The 17,433-nt window shown below is 45.5% G+C and overlaps 1 protein-coding gene across 1 annotated transcript in view; it reads right to left on the bottom strand.

Annotated features, from left to right (window-relative positions):
* The window catches only part of LOC124022295 (nephronectin-like), a 75,589-nt gene that overhangs the window by 32,998 nt on the left and 25,158 nt on the right, over positions 1–17,433 (bottom strand). Inside the window, 1 exon segment of the mRNA XM_046337217.1 lies at positions 14,724–14,816. Within this exon segment, the coding sequence (XP_046193173.1) occupies positions 14,724–14,816 (93 nt within the window).

The raw sequence follows: 17,433 nt of genomic DNA, 5'->3' as shown, positions 1-17,433 counted from the left end.
AAGTCAGTTAAGAACGAATTCTTATTTACAATGACAGCCTAGGAACAGTGGGTTAACTGCCTTGTTCAGGGGCAGAACGGCAGATTTCTACTTTGAAAGCTCGGGGATTCGATCCAGCAACCTTTCGGTGAATGGCCTAACACTCTAACTACAAGGCTAGCTGCCACTCCAGACATATATATATATATATAGAGAGAGAGAGATACAGATAAAGAGAGAGAGAAGAAGGAGAGAGGGAGAGAGAGACATAGAGAGAGAGAGAGGAGAAGGAGAGAGGGAGAGAGAGACATAGAGAGAGAGATACAGATAAAGAGAGAGAGGAGAAGGAGAGAGGGAGAGAGAGAGAAGGAGAGAGGGAGAGAGAGACATAGAGAGAGAGATACAGATAAAGAGAGAGAGGAGAAGGAGAGAGGGAGAGAGAGACAGAGAGAGAGATACAGATAAAGAGAGAGAGGAGAAGGAGAGAGGGAGAGAGAGACATAGAGAGAGAGATACAGATAAAGAGAGAGAGGAGAAGGAGAGAGGGAGAGAGAGAGAAGGAGAGAGGGAGAGAGAGACATAGAGAGAGAGATACAGATAAAGAGAGAGAGGAGAAGGAGAGAGGGAGAGAGAGACATAGAGAGAGAGATACAGATAAAGAGAGAGAGGAGAAGGAGAGAGGGAGAGAGAGACATAGAGAGAGAGATACAGATAAAGAGAGAGAGGAGAAAGAGAGAGGGAGAGAGAGACATAGAGAGAGAGATACAGATAAAGAGAGAGAGGAGAAGGAGAGAGGGAGAGAGAGACATAGAGAGAGAGATACAGATAAAGAGAGAGAGGAGAAGGAGAGAGGGAGAGAGAGACATAGAGAGAGAGATACAGATAAAGAGAGAGAGAAGAAGGAGAGAGTAGTCCAAGTGATTTATTGGGTGGACTGCTTCAAGGTATGCGTCGGCGGAGCGTTTCTGACACGCCACTATCACTTGCTAACAGATTACCCAGGGGGCTCTCTGGTCAAGAACATGCAGGTCTTGAAATAAAACAACACGATAACGCCGGACAGACAGAGTGGCCCATTGTTCTAAGGTGGCTGAGAACCATGAGAACCCATGTATGTGATGGTTCCCCTTCCGAGCTGTCGGAATTTCAGGAAAAATAAGAGAAGGTGGGGGGAGGAGAAGAACGAAAAACGAAAACAAATTGGGAATAGTACAGCAGCTTTCAGTGCTGATTGATGAAGGAAAAGGCCACTGCTTCAGAGGGATAAAGGAGAACAGAGAGAGAGAGAGATGAAGAGAGAGAGAGATTCAAATAAAGACAGGAAACCGAGATGCTGGAATAGGAGTCCAGAATAGAAACGGGGTTTAAGTGCAAAGAGGCACAGAGTAGTGTGGCATATTGGCATCATGGCATCATGGCATGCTTGGCGTTCGCTCTGCCATACCTGCTGCCAGGCCAGGCTCTGGTATCGGCTCTCCTAGAAGGAGGAGGGAAGAAGAGGAGGAAAAGAGGAGGAGACATTCATTCTCACTCAGCCCAAGCCATAGAGGACTGAGCCATGCATGTGGGGCATACAGGGGGTGCTGGGTGTGGCAGGGAGCGGAGAGGGGGCACCCTTCACCACCTCACATTCCACAGTTTATCTCACCCTCCATCAACACCCCTGCTGGAGGCTGGTGGTCCACAGGAAGAAAGAAAGGGGGGTGACTGTCCCATGTTAGGGGGGTTACATAGTCCAGTTCCTCTTCTTATATAGGGGAGGGAAGGGGGAGACAAAACAGCACACAAGGAGAGAGAGTGAGAGCTCGCCGCCGATGGGAGAAACACCCACGCACACACACTCTGGGATTAGTACACCTCTGACCACGACTGCATTCCTGGAGAGCAAGAACGACATTATGCAGCAAAGAGGATTACACATTTGCAGACTAGAATCACACCAAAAAAGAGAGAGAAGGAGAGAGAGCCTGTTTCTCCTTCTTCTCCTCCTCCCTCCAGCATTCCTTTGCGTCAGCGATAACATGAGACAACGTCTCGGAGTCAGAGAGAGTAATCAGTCAGTCTGACCCTCCACCTGTATATCTGGACTTCAGTGTGTATGTGTGTGTGTGTGTGTGTGTGTGTGTGTGTGTGTGTGTGTGTGTGTGTGTGTGTGTGTGTGTGTGTGTGTGTGTGTGTGTGTGTGTGTGTGTGTGTGTGTGTGTGTGTGTGTGTGTGTGTGTGTGTGTGTGTGTGTGTGTGTGTGTGTGTGTGTGCTATTGAGAGAGTAGTGACTACCTGATTGAACCAGGCTGAACCACCTGGTCTAACTACTTCCTTGCCAACTTGGTCCAGTCCAGGGCGTCTTGTCTGTCTGCCTGCTTGCCTGCCTGCCTGCCTGCCTGCCTGTCTGTCTGTCTGTCTGTCTGTCTGTCTGTCTGTCTGTCTGTCTGTCTGTCTGTCTGTCTGTCTGTCTGTCTGTCTGTCTGTCTGTCTGTCTGTCTGTCTGTCTGTCTGCCTGCCTGCCTGCCTGCCTGCCTGCCTGTCTGTCTGTCTGCCTGCCTGCCTGCCTGTCTGCCTGTCTGCCTGCCTGTCTGTCTGTCTGTCTGTCTGTCTGTCTGTCTGTCTGTCTGTCTGTCTGTCTGTCTGTCTGTCTGTCTGTCTGTCTGCCTGCTTGCCTGCCTGTCTGCCTGTCTGCCTGCCTGCCTGCCTGCCTGCCTGCCTGCCTGCCTGTCTGTCTGCCTGCCTGCCTGCCTGCCTGCCTGCCTACTGACCATTAGGTGACCTCGATAAGGGTGGAGGAGAATGGTAATTGAACAATGCAAAGACCTGGGTGACACAAGGCTGATCATATGATGACATGTAAAGTATCCTTTCTAATCCTGTGGCAGCTGCAGTGTTTGACTTTCAACTTTACAAATATCACCCCAACTAAACAGAGAGAAAGAGACATAGAGAGACAGACGGAGACAGAGAGACAGAGAATGGCGCTCAGTTGGTAGAGCATGGTGCTTGCAACGCCAGCATTGTGGGTTCGATTCCCACGGGGCACCAGTACGAATCAAAAGTATGCTCGCTACTGCAAGTCGCTCTAGATGAGAGCGTCTCCTAAAATAAAAAACAGATAGATATCTAGATGGAGTGTCTACTAAAACAGATAGATATCTAGATGGAGTGTCTACTAAAACAGATAGATATCTAGATGGAGTGTCTACTAAAACAGATAGATATCTAGATGGAGTGTCTACTGAAACAGATAGATATCTAGATGGAGTGTCTACTAAAACAGATAGATATCTAGATGGAGTGTCTATTAAAACAGATAGATATCTAGATGGAGTGTCTACTAAAACAGATAGATATCTAGATGGAGTGTCTACTAAAACAGATATATATCTAGATGGAGTGTCAACTAAAACAGATAGATATCTAGATGGAGTGTCTACTAAAACAGATAGATATCTAGATGGGGTGTCTACTAAAACAGATAGATATCTATATGGAGTGTCTACTGAAACAGATAGATATCTAGATGGAGTGTCTACTAAAACAGATAGATATCTATATGGAGTGTCTACTGAAACAGATAGATATCTAGATGGAGTGTCTACTAAAACAGATAGATATCTAGATGGAGTGTCTACTAAAACAGATAGATATCTAGATGGAGTGTCTACTAAAACAGATAGATATCTAGATGGAGTGTCTACTGAAACAGATAGATATCTAGATGGAGTGTCTACTAAAACAGATAGATATCTAGATGGAGTGTCTATTAAAACAGATAGATATCTAGATGGAGTGTCTACTAAAACAGATAGATATCTAGATGGAGTGTCTACTAAAACAGATATATATCTAGATGGAGTGTCAACTAAAACAGATAGATATCTAGATGGAGTGTCTACTAAAACAGATAGATATCTAGATGGGGTGTCTACTAAAACAGATATATATCTATATGGAGTGTCTACTGAAACAGATAGATATCTAGATGGAGTGTCTACTAAAACAGATAGATATCTATATGGAGTGTCTACTGAAACAGATAGATATCTAGATGGAGTGTCTACTAAAACAGATAGATATCTAGATGGAGTGTCTACTAAAACAGATAGATATCTAGATGGAGTGTCTACTAAAACAGATAGATATCTAGATGGAGTGTCTACTAAAACAGATAGATATCTAGATGGAGTGTCTACTAAAACAGATAGATATCTAGATGGAGTGTCTACTAAAACAGATAGATATCTAGATGGAGTGTCTACTAAAATAGATAGATATCTAGATGGAGTGTCTACTAAAACAGATAGATATCTAGATGGAGTGTCTACTAAAACAGATAGATATCTAGATGGAGTGTCTACTGAAACAGATAGATATCTAGATGGAGTGTCTACTAAAACAGATAGATATCTAGATGGAGTGTCTACTGAAATAGATAGATATCTAGATAGAGTGTCTACTGAAACAGATAGATATCTAGATGGAGTGTCTACTAAAACAGATAGATATCTAGATGGAGTGTCTACTCAAACAGATAGATATCTAGATGGAGTGTCTACTAAAACAGATAGATATCTAGATGGAGTGTCTACTAAAACAGATAGATATCTAGATGGAGTGTCTACTAAAACAGATAGATATCTAGATGGAGTGTCTACTAAAACAGATAGATATCTAGATGGAGTGTCTACTAAAACAGATAGATATCTAGATGGAGTGTCTACTAAAACAGATAGATATCTAGATGGAGTGTCTACTAAAACAGATAGATATCTAGATGGAGTGTCTACTAAAACAGATAGATATCTAGATGAGTGTCTACTAAAACAGATAGATATCTAGATGGAGTGTCTACTCAAACAGATAGATATCTAGATGGAGTGTCTACTCAAACAGATAGATATATAGATGGAGTGTCTACTCAAACAGATAGATATCTAGATGGAGTGTCTACTAAAACAGATAGATATATAGATGGAGTGTCTACTCAAACAGATAGATATCTAGATGGAGTGTCTACTAAAACAGATAGATATCTAGATGGAGTGTCTACTAAAACAGATAGACATCTAGATGGAGTGTCTACTGAAACAGATAGATATCTAGATGGAGTGTCTATTAAAACAGATAGATATCTAGATGGAGTGTCTATTAAAACAGATAGATATCTAGATGGAGTGTCTACTAAAACAGATAGATATCTAGATGGAGTGTCTACTAAAACAGATAGATATCTAGATGGAGTGTCTACTAAAACAGATAGATATCTAGATGGAGTGTCTACTCAAACAGATAGATATCTAGATGGAGTGTCTACTAAAACAGATAGATATCTAGATGGAGTGTCTACTAAAACAGATAGATATCTAGATGGAGTGTCTACTCAAACAGATAGATATCTAGATGGAGTGTCTACTGAAACAGATAGATATCTAGATGGAGTGTCTACTAAAACAGATAGATATCTAGATGGAGTGTCTACTAAAACAGATAGATATCTAGATGGAGTGTCTACTAAAACAGATAGATATCTAGATGGAGTGTCTACTAAAACAGATAGATATCTAGATGGAGTGTCTACTAAAACAGATAGATATCTAGATGGAGTGTCTACTAAAACAGATAGATATCTAGATGGAGTGTCTACTAAAACAGATAGATATCTAGATGGAGTGTCTACTGAAACAGATAGATATCTAGATGGAGTGTCAGCGCGTGCTCAGTTTCCAGATAATAAACACAGCAAAAAGCCTTAAACAGGGGTATTTAACGTCATCTAACTACAGAGGTTTAAGGCTACTTCCAAACCTTATATTAGCTAACGCTCTCAGAATAGAAAGCGTTTAGGATGACATGAAGGCCGAGCGGTACTCAACTTGAGGTACGTGAAGCATAATATTTGGAGAGATGCCACCGCGCTGGCTCGCTGACACGTATACGAGAGAGAGAGAGGGAGAGGGGGGAGACAAGAGAGAGAAAGAGATAAATAAAGAGGGAAATGTAGAGAGAGAGAGACAGAGACCAAAATAAATGGAGAGAGGAGGTCTCATAATTGTAGAACTCGATTACAGATATTTTTCTTTTGATGTCTGAAACGGTTACATGGCGCTCGCTCCCTCACAGGACCTTTAAATGGCATCTAAACAGTGGGAGACAAGGGTTTAATTGAAACCTCCTGTAGAAAATAATCATCTTATTAAAGGAATTTTGATCTGTGGGAGTGTGTCTGGCACGTCGTCTCAGTGCTAACTGGATTATCTTGGTAATGAGTTTGATGTGGTGTGGTACAGCATCAGTACCCATCTGGCCCCGACACCATGGCCCCACCATGACAAGATGGCATTCTGTTAAAGGGGCAATCTGCGATTGGTAAATCCGTTTGGTAGATTAGATTGGTAAATCCAATCTGCGATTGGTAAAACTGCAGAAAGTAAATAAATAAAAGCGTTAACTTTTGAAAACAAGCTGGACGCGGTTTTGATCAGTAATTGTGATAGAGCGAAACATTTTGAACATTTGGTGTTATTGCAGGGGATGTTTGATCAATGACACGGAATTAATAGCAATGTACAATGTATAATTGTAATACCTCTAATCCCAACACTAAGTTGCTGGAATAATTGCTCACTAATATGAATAGATCATGGGTATACATTGGTCCAGCCATTACAGTGGTACAGGAAGAAAGAGAGACACAATGACACGTTCCTAACCAAGCTGGATTCTAGACAGAGAGACTTTAAAGTAAGAGGGAGAGTGAATTCTCCTCAACGATCACCTCTATGGTCCCTCTTGTCTCTGTCACAAACATCTGCTGTGTTGTGGTGCTTTAACACTGTTGTTAATCACAGTGCCTTGAGGATCATTCCTCTGTGCTCACCACTCAGTTATTGTGGAAGCAGAATGCCTAGCCCTGAGCATGCACCTTACTGCACTGTGTGTATGTGTGTGTGTGTGTCTGTGTGTGTGTCTGTGTGCCTGTGTGTGTGCCTGTGTGTGTGTGTGTGTGTGTGTGTGTGTGTGTGTGTGTGTGTGTGTGTGTGTGTGTGTGTGTGTGTGTGTGTGTGTGTGCGTGCGTGCGTGCGTGCGTGCGTGCGTGCGTGCGTGCGTGCGTGCGTGCGTGCGTGCGTGTGTGTGTGTGGCCTTTGTGTTATACTTGTAACTACTGCTTGTAAACATGTTTCTGTGTTTACAACGCCACATCACTATTTAAACCATTACAGTTCTAAGTGGTGTCTAACCGAACATGAATTAAACATAAGATAGATAGATAGATCAATCAAGTATCGGCATAAAGGGAAATGAACATTCACAGCGTGTCTTCGACTGACATTAGAACGGCAAATCAGCAGTTAACAGCAAATCACTACTTTGAATGGAAAAAATAAATACAATCTTTAGGTTTTGAATAATTAATGATGTTTCTAAGGCGACGTGGAATGATTCCTGCTGAAGGTGAAATATATTAGACATATTAGACATACATTATCTCTAAATGATCGATCACTTGAAAAATCCCCAGATTGCCCCTTTAATGAGATCTTCTGTCATGCTGGTAAAAGAGGACCCAAAAGCGACTTAACAGAAGCAGAGTTTAATAATGTTCAAAACGGAATAACTGACATCCTCTAGATTTGTAGAGGGGAAAACAACTGGAGAAGCGGCCACAGACTGCAGGTCGCTTCGGGTAGGCGCAGGCCGTAGTCGACTGAGACACCTGCTCACACGCAGCGTCTGATGAAGGCACAAAACACGACAGAACAGGGTGATACACAATCACGGCAAAAAAACACGACAGGACAGGGCGAAACGCAATCACAGCATGGAATATACAATATATGGAACCGACGGAACAGGAACGGATTACAAAGGAATAAATAGGGAATCTAATCAGGGGAAAGGATCGGGAACAGGTGTGGGAAGACTAAATGATGATTAGGGGAATAGGAACAGCTGGGAGCAGGAACGGAACGACAGAGAGAAGAGAGAGCGAGAGAGTGAGAGAGTGAGAGAGGGAGGGGGAGAGAGAGGGATAGAACCAAACAAGACCAGCAGAGGGAAACGAATAGCATGGGGAGCACAGGGACAAGACATGACAATAAATGACAAACATGACAGTACCCCCCCACTCACCGAGCGCCTCCTGGCGCACTCGAGGAGGAATCCTGGCGGCAACGGAGGAAATCATCGATGAGCGAACGGTCCAGCACGTCCCGAGACGGAACCCAACTCCTCTCCTCAGGACCGTAACCCTCCCAATCCACTAGGTATTGGTGACCCCGTCCCCGAGAACGCATGTCCATAATTTTATGTACCTTGTAAATAGGTGCGCTCTCGACAAGGACGGGAGGGGGGGAGGGAAGACGAACGGGGGTGCGAAGAAAGGGCTTAACACAGGAGACATGGAAGACAGGATGGACGCGACGAAGATGTCGCGGAAGAAGCAGTCGCACAGCGACAGGATTGACGACCTGGGAGACACGGAACGGACCAATGAACCGCGGAGTCAACTTACGAGAAGCTGTCGTAAGAGGAAGGTTGCGAGTGGAAAGCCACACTCTCTGGCCGCAACAATACCTTGGACTCTTAATCCTGCGTTTATTGGCGGCTCTCACCGTCTGTGCCCTGTAACGGCAAAGTGCAGACCTCACCCTCCTCCAGGTGCGCTCACAACGTTGGACAAACGCTTGAGCGGAGGGAACGCTGGACTCGGCAAGCTGGGATGAGAACAGAGGAGGCTGGTAACCCAGACTACTCTGAAACGGAGATAACCCGGTAGCAGACGAAGGAAGCGAATTGTGAGCGTATTCTGCCCAGGGGAGCTGTTCTGCCCAAGACGCAGGGTTTCTGAAAGAAAGGCTGCGTAGTATGCGACCAATCGTCTGATTGGCCCTCTCTGCTTGACCGTTAGACTGGGGATGAAACCCGGAAGAGAGACTGACGGACGCACCAATCAAACGACAGAACTCCCTCCAAAACTGTGACGTGAATTGCGGACCTCTGTCTGAAACGGCGTCTAACGGGAGGCCATGAATTCTGAATACATTCTCAATAATGATTTGTGCCGTCTCCTTAGCGGAAGGAAGTTTAGCGAGGGGAATGAAATGTGCCGCCTTAGAGAACCTATCGACAACCGTCAGAATCACAGTCTTCCCCGCAGACAAAGGCAGACCGGTAATGAAGTCTAAGGCAATGTGAGACCATGGTCGAGAAGGAATGGGGAGCGGTCTGAGACGACCGGCAGGAGGAGAGTTACCCGACTTAGTCTGCGCGCAGTCCGAACAGGCAGCCACGAAACGGCGCGTGTCACGCTCCTGAGTCGGCCACCAAAAGCGCTGGCGAATAGACGCAAGAGTGCCTCGAACACCGGGATGACCCGCTAACTTGGCAGAGTGAGCCCACTGAAGAACAGCCAGACGAGTGGAAACAGGAACGAAAAGGAGGTTACTAGGACAAGCGCGCGGCGACGCAGTGTGCGTGAGTGCTTGCTTAACCTGTCTTTCAATTCCCCAGACTGTTAACCCGACAACACGCCCATAAGGAAGAATCCCCTCGGGATCAGTAGAAGCCACAGAAGAACTAAACAGACGGGATAAGGCATCAGGCTTGGTGTTCTTGCTACCCGGACGGTAAGAAATCACAAACTCGAAACGAGCGAAAAACAACGCCCAACGGGCTTGACGGGCATTAAGTCGTTTGGCAGAACGGATGTACTCAAGGTTCTTATGGTCTGTCCAAACGACAAAAGGAACGGTCGCCCCCTCCAACCACTGTCGCCATTCGCCTAGGGCTAAGCGGATGGCGAGCAGTTCACGGTTACCCACATCATAGTTGCGCTCAGATGGCGACAGGCGATGAGAAAAATAAGCGCAAGGATGAACCTTATCGTCAGACTGGAAGCGCTGGGATAGAATGGCTCCCACGCCTACCTCTGAAGCGTCAACCTCGACAATGAATTGTCTAGTGACGTCAGGAGTAACGAGGATAGGAGCGGACGTAAAACGTTCTTTTAGAAGATCAAAAGCTCCCTGGGCGGAACCGGACCACTTAAAACACGTCTTGACAGAAGTAAGAGCTGTGAGAGGGGCAGCAACTTGACCGAAATTACGAATGAAACGCCGATAGAAATTAGCGAAACCTAAAAAGCGCTGCAACTCGACACGTGACCTTGGAACGGGCCAATCACTGACAGCTTGGACCTTAGCGGAATCCATCTGAATGCCTTCAGCGGAAATAACAGAACCGAGAAAAGTAACGGAGGAGACATGAAAAGAGCACTTCTCAGCCTTTACGTAGAGACAATTCTCTAAAAGGCGCTGTAGAACACGTCGAACGTGCTGAACATGAATCTCGAGTGACGGAGAAAAAATCAGGATATCGTCAAGATAGACAAAAACAAAAATGTTCAGCATGTCTCTCAGAACATCATTAACTAATGCCTGAAAAACAGCTGGCGCATTGGCGAGACCGAACGGCAGAACCCGGTACTCAAAATGCCCTAACGGAGTATTAAACGCCGTTTTCCACTCGTCCCCCTCTCTGATGCGCACGAGATGGTAAGCGTTACGAAGGTCCAACTTAGTAAAGCACCTGGCTCCCTGCAGAATCTCGAAGGCTGATGACATAAGGGGAAGCGGATAACGATTCTTAACCGTTATGTCATTCAGCCCTCGATAATCCACGCAGGGGCGCAGAGTACCGTCCTTCTTCTTAACAAAAAAGAACCCCGCCCCGGCCGGAGAGGAAGAAGGCACTATGGTGCCGGCGTCAAGAGACACAGACAAATAATCCTCGAGAGCCTTACGTTCGGGAGCCGACAGAGAGTATAGTCTACCTCGAGGAGGAGTGGTCCCCGGAAGGAGATCAATACTACAATCATACGACCGGTGAGGAGGAAGGGAGTTGGCTCGGGACCGACTGAAGACCGTGCGCAGATCATGATATTCCTCCGGCACTCCTGTCAAATCGCCAGGTTCCTCCTGAGAAGTAGGGACAGAAGAAATGGGAGGGATGGCAGACATTAAACACTTCACATGACAAGAAACGTTCCAGGATAGGATAGAATTACTAGACCAATTAATAGAAGGATTATGACATACAAGCCAGGGGTGACCCAAAACAACAGGTGTAAACGGTGAACGGAAAATCAAAAAAGACATAGTCTCACTGTGGTTACCAGATACTGTGAGAGTTAAAGGTAGTGTCTCAAACTTGATACTGGGAAGATGACTACCATCTAAGGCAAACATGGGCGTAGGCCTGTCTAACGGTCTGAAAGGAATGTTATGTTTCCGAGCCCATGCTTCGTCCATGAAACAACCCTCAGCCCCAGAGTCAATCAAAGCACTGCATGTAGCACCCGAACCGGTCCAGCGTAGATGGACCGACATAGTAGTACAAGATCTAGATGAAGGGACCTGAGTAGTAGCGCTCACCAGTAGCCCTCCGCTTACTGATGGGCTCTGGCCTCTTACTGGACATGAAATAACAAAATGTCCAGCAACTCCGCAATAGAGGCACAGGCGGTTGGTGATCCTCTGTTCCCTCTCCTTATTCGAGATGCGAGTCCCTCCCAGCTGCATGGGCTCAGTCTCAAAGCCAGAGGAGGGAGATGGTTGCGATGCGGAGCAGGGAAACACCGTTGATGCGAGCTCTCTTCCACGAGCCCGGTGACGAAGATCTACCCGTCGTTCTATGCGGATGGCGAGAGCAATCAAAGAGTCCACATCTGAAGGAACCTCCCGGGAAAGAATCTCATCCTTAACCGCTGCGTGGAGTCCCTCCAGAAAACGAGCGAGCAGCGCCGGCTCGTTCCACTCACTAGAGGCAGCAAGAGTGCGAAACTCAATGGAATAATCCGTTATGGACCGTTCACCTTGGCATAAGGAAGCCAGGGCCCTAGAAGCCTCCTCACCAAAAACTGAACGGTCAAAAACCCGAATCATCTCCTCTTTAAAGTTCTGGAATCTGTTAGAGCAATCAGCCCTTGCCTCCCAGATAGCTGTGCCCCATTCTCGAGCCCGGCCAGTAAGGAGTGAAATGACGTAAGCAACCCGAGCTCTCTCTCTAGAGTATGTGTGGGGTTGGAGAGAGAACACAATCTCACACTGCGTGAGAAAGGAGCGGCACTCAGTGGGCTGCCCGGAGTAGCAAGGTGGGTTATTAACCCTGGGTTCTGGAGGCTCGGCAGGCCAGGGAGTAACAGGTGGCACGAGACGTAGACTCTGGAACTGTCCAGAGAGGTCGGAAACCTGAGCGGCCAGGTTCTCCACGGCATGGCGAGCAGCAGATAATTCCTGCTCGTGTCTGCCGAGCATGGCTCCTTGGAACTCGACGGCAGTGTAACGAGCGTCTGAAGTCGCTGGGTCCATTCCTTGGTCGGTTCCTTCTGTCATGCTGGTAAAAGAGGACCCAAAAGCGACTTAACAGAAGCAGAGTTTAATAATGTTCAAAACGGAATAACTGACATCCTCTAGATTTGTAGAGGGGAAAACAACTGGAGAAGCGGCCACAGACTGCAGGTCGCTTCGGGTAGGCGCAGGCCGTAGTCGACTGAGACACCTGCTCACACGCAGCGTCTGATGAAGGCACAAAACACGACAGAACAGGGTGATACACAATCACGGCAAAAAACACGACAGGACAGGGCGAAACGCAATCACAGCATGGAATATACAATATATGGAACCGACGGAACAGGAACGGATTACAAAGGAATAAATAGGGAATCTAATCAGGGGAAAGGATCGGGAACAGGTGTGGGAAGACTAAATGATGATTAGGGGAATAGGAACAGCTGGGAGCAGGAACGGAACGACAGAGAGAAGAGAGAGCGAGAGAGTGAGAGAGTGAGAGAGGGAGGGGGAGAGAGAGGGATAGAACCAAACAAGACCAGCAGAGGGAAACGAATAGCATGGGGAGCACAGGGACAAGACATGACAATAAATGACAAACATGACATCTTCAGTCAGTCACACCAGATGTCATAGCCAAGTGCTTGTCTACAGCGCTGCTCTGAGTTCCAAGCACACTTTAGCATTTTAATATTTTTAAATGATAGTGTGTCAGACAAGTCTAATTATTATTAGTACATTGATAAAAGAGCAACGTCCGTCCTAGTCGAAGTAAGGAAGTCAAAGGTGTTCATTAGAGCACGCAACGGAAAATGTTTTAAAACATTTTGCAGCTGAAAAATCAAATGTAATGTTTTTTATTGGACCTGTCTAAGTAGTCCCTCCCAGTTTGAGTCTGTTCTCTTCCTTTGGTTACTAACGAACATGACCCATGTTTGATTCTTTTTCTAGCGACTACATCAAAGTTCAGCCAACCTGCCATGGGCCACCTTAGCCTGAGACATGTACGATGACTCATTTCTACATTCCGGAAAGGATTTTAACCCCCTCTCCCCCTTCTCCCTCGCACCCTCTCTCTTGCCCCCTCTCTCTCTCTCCCTTCTTGTTTTTAATTACATGCTATCCCATTCCTGTCTTAAGGCGTGAATTCCACAAGTAGTTTCAAGCCACTTGGATTTACCTGAAACTCACCCTGACTGAGGGGGTCATTCAATTCAATATAGAGGCACAGACACAGACACACGCACACACACACGCACGCAAGCACTCTCACTCACTCACTCACTCACTCACTCACTCACTCACTCACTCACTCACTCACTCACTCACACTCACTCACTCACTCACTCACTGTGTGGTAACTCTCAACGGACTACTCGTTGCACTGCGTTTTCAGCCTGCTCTCTGAGTTATCTCAGGACAGTAATTGAGATGTTATCTGCAGAGGGAGGTGGCACTCAGGGCATCATTCACTGTGTGTGTGTGTGTGTGTGTGTGTGTGTGTGTGTGTGTGTGTGTGTGTGTGTGTGTGTGTGTGTGTGTGTGTGTGTGTGTGTGTGTGTGTGTGTGTGTGTGTGTGTGTGTGTGTGTGTGTGTGTGTGTGTGTGTGTGTGTGTGTGTGTGTGTGTGTGTGTGTGTGTGTGTGTGTGTGTGTGTGTGGGCCCTGGCGCACAGCAAGCATTTCCATTTGTGCTGATTCAGGCTGTTTCTACCACCCTCTCCTGTGTGATTATAGTATCTAACCACTATGGAGAGAGCTGCCTGTATCCTGCATCAGCTATGAATCAATGAATAAAACGGCAACATTAATACGCCTGTTCCTGTTGCTATGTCTGTGTGCATTGTAGACAATAAACAATGATTATCATGCCCTCGCTCAGGGCCGGGTGACGTTTGACTTCCATTAGTTTCCTTTGGAAAATGTTACTGTCAGCAGGTCTGGATGGAGGTGGATGAAAGGGGCCATGAAGCACTGAGTAAAGGCATGCTGGCTCAGATTAGAACGACCACTAACTCACTATGGTTCTCTCTCTCACTCTCTCAATCGCTCTCTCATCTCTCACTAAGTACCCATCTCTCTCTCTCTCTCTCTCTCTCTCTCTCTCTCTCTCTCTCTCTCTCTCTCTCTCTCTCTCACCAACTCTCTCTCTCTCTCCCTCCTTATCTCTCACTACCTACCTAAACTCTATCTCTCTCTCTCTCTCGCTCACTAACTGACTAACTCTCTCTCTCTCCCTCTTTCCCTACAGGAGTATGAAAGGTACAGTGTATTTTCACACAGAAGACACCACATGGTCTATCCAATCTTAGTGTAGGGTGTAATCACAACGTCATTAAGCATCACAATGTCACGATCACAACATCAACCCAGTTACTGGTCGGCGGTGAGGAGGACGGTCTTACCTTGATTGCAGGTTTTTCCAGTGAAGCCGGGGTGACACTTGCATTTGCTGGGTCCTACGCAGTCTCCATGCTTACACCCGTGCTGGCACAGAGCTGTTTGGGGAGGATTCCCATAGATAGGAGAGAGGCAAGTGAGAAGAGCAGTTCCCCGGAACACACTCACAGCCTGTTTTCATAAAGCGTCTCAGAATAGGAGTGCTGATCTAGGATCAGGTGCCCGGTGTCTATGCAATCTTATTCATTATGATCTAAAAGTCTAAACTGATCCTAGATAAGCACTCTCAGACACCCTGTGAATACAAGCCCTGGTCTCAGGTCAGATGTGAGAAAGCATTTAATCCTGTCTGACTTGTTCAGTAACTTGGTGTGTACTACTGTTGATCTACTTTAGTTTATTAGGTTTTTTAGAAAATCCTTTAGAAAACATTTTCTTGCATTGTTGGTTAGTGGCTTGTAAGTAAGCAGTTCAACGTAAGGTTTCAACCTGTTGTATTCGGTGACTAACAACATTTTCTTTGAGTTGTTGATTTACTATGTAGGACAATGCAAGCACAGCGGCGCCTGTGTGTCATACTGGTGTGGGATTAGGGGCAATGGGAATCGTGGTTCAACAATGTAGAGAGGACATTTTCATGTGAAACCATGTTTACCATTACTGTACAGCACCGGCTTATTGGGAGAGAGAACCCTGTTTCCTTGTTGATTTGTATCCATTTCAAAGCGTACAAGCCCTAAGCGATTAAAACACTTGAACTTTGTGCGAGCACTGAAGTGCTGATGTTCCTGGCTTTGAAAGCGGCTGCACTGATATTTACGGTGGGAAACGGCCAACACAGCGAAACTAAACGAATAGCCTCATAGCTCACTATTAGCACGCCGTTAAAGCACACAAAGGCAAACGCCTTGAACATTATGTTCAGTATCAGGCAGTAGAAACAACATAAAACATCATATTTTCTGACTGCTGGTTGTCCATTGTGTGAAGTGTTGTTTAGGGCAACTGAAGGCATTAAGACTTAGTAATAGTAATGCTTTACAGTATCTCTGTGTGTTCTGGTGTTGGAGACGCTCGAGTCCCAAATGCTACCCTATTCCCTTCATAGTGCATTACTTTTGACCAGAGCTCAATTGACCCTGTTCCAAGGTAGTGCATTACATAGGGAATATGGTGCCATTTGGAACGCAGGCACAGAGCTGGAGGCTTGCTCTGCTTTCTGTTCTGTCTAACTGTGCTGCTCACTGTGTTCACCTGCAGCATACTAACCATGGCTGATATACAGGGGCCTCAGCCAACTGGTACTAATTTCCATTAAAAGCTTCATTAAGTCCGTCATAATAGGGACCAATCAGGCTCGTTGGAGATGGAGACGGGGGTTATATGTGTTTGTGGCAGGAAGAAGGGGTGAGTGTGCGTGTGTGCATCATGATTGGACACGTCTGGGCGAGCTCGCTTATCTTGTCACAGATTTATTGTGTGCCTGATACCATCATTATGTGAAGTACAATGTAGAGGTTCAGTGGGAAAGAGTGGAGACTCAACATCATGACTGATGCTTAGTGGAAATAGACAACGGAACTGTACAGAAGACTAGCTGAGCATTGCTTAACTATAAAGATATAAGCAAGCATGAAAAGTTTAATTTTGGCATTGCAAGTACACCCTACAGGTGTATGATCTTAATTTGATCACTCTTTGTTGCTGAGAATTTTCCTGCACAGCATGGAAAATGTACACTTGTAGTGTATTCAAGGCTTACGTCTTCTAAAGTTTGTAATTTATACTTTACATGTTAGTCATTTAGCAGATGGTGTTATCCAGAACAACATACAAAAGCAATTAGGGTTAAGTGCCTTGCTCAAGGGCACATCGTTAAGAGTTTTCACCTTTGTCACATTCTGACCTTTATTTCCTTTGTTTTGTATTTATTTAGTATGGTCAGGCCGTGAGTTGGGGTGGGCAGTCTATGTTTGTTTTTCTATGATTTGGGGATTTGTATGTTTCGGCCTAGTATGGTTCTCAATCAGAGGCAGATGTCATTAGTTGTCTCTGATTGAGAATCATACTTAGGTAGCCTGGGTTTCACTGTTTGTTTGTGGGTGATAGTCTATGTTGATTGCTTGTGTCATCACAGTTCTCATTTAGCTTCACGGTCGTTATTTGTTTATTGTTTTGTATAGTGTGTTTCAGTGTTTTCTTTATTACATTTCATCATGAACACATACAACGCTGCATTTTGGTCCTCCGATCCTTCTCGCCTCTCCTCTTCAGATGAAGAGGAGGACGCCCGTGACAACCTTTTACATTTCAGACTTGATTTTCCTTAACAAAAAATGTATCTACCTCTAAAAAAAATCCACATAATAATTCACATTTCCTGTTGCTGCAGGATAGTTCTCCTGCTGTAGCAAACCGCTCCAATTAAGATCCTACACCAGTATATAGGTTACTCAAAATGCCCATTCACAAAATGTCAATTGAAATCGAATTAGGTAGCTATATGAAGCGTATCGTTGCGGCGGTTAAATCTTTGAGCATGGGCCGTTGGAGGCGATAGAGGGATAGTGTTCATATTTCGGCTTGGAACATTGTTCATATTGAATTCACAGCCATTAGTGGGGATTCCTTTAGCTGGAGGAGATAGCATTGTGTAGTCTCATTCCACTTTATTAGAATGTGTAACCTAATAGACAAGACAGCGTTAGCCCATTT

Source organism: Oncorhynchus gorbuscha, unplaced genomic scaffold (assembly GCF_021184085.1).
Source record: "Oncorhynchus gorbuscha isolate QuinsamMale2020 ecotype Even-year unplaced genomic scaffold, OgorEven_v1.0 Un_scaffold_1327, whole genome shotgun sequence".
Classification (NCBI taxonomy): Eukaryota; Metazoa; Chordata; class Actinopteri; order Salmoniformes; family Salmonidae; genus Oncorhynchus; species Oncorhynchus gorbuscha.
This window is presented reverse-complemented; position numbering and strand designations above follow the sequence as displayed.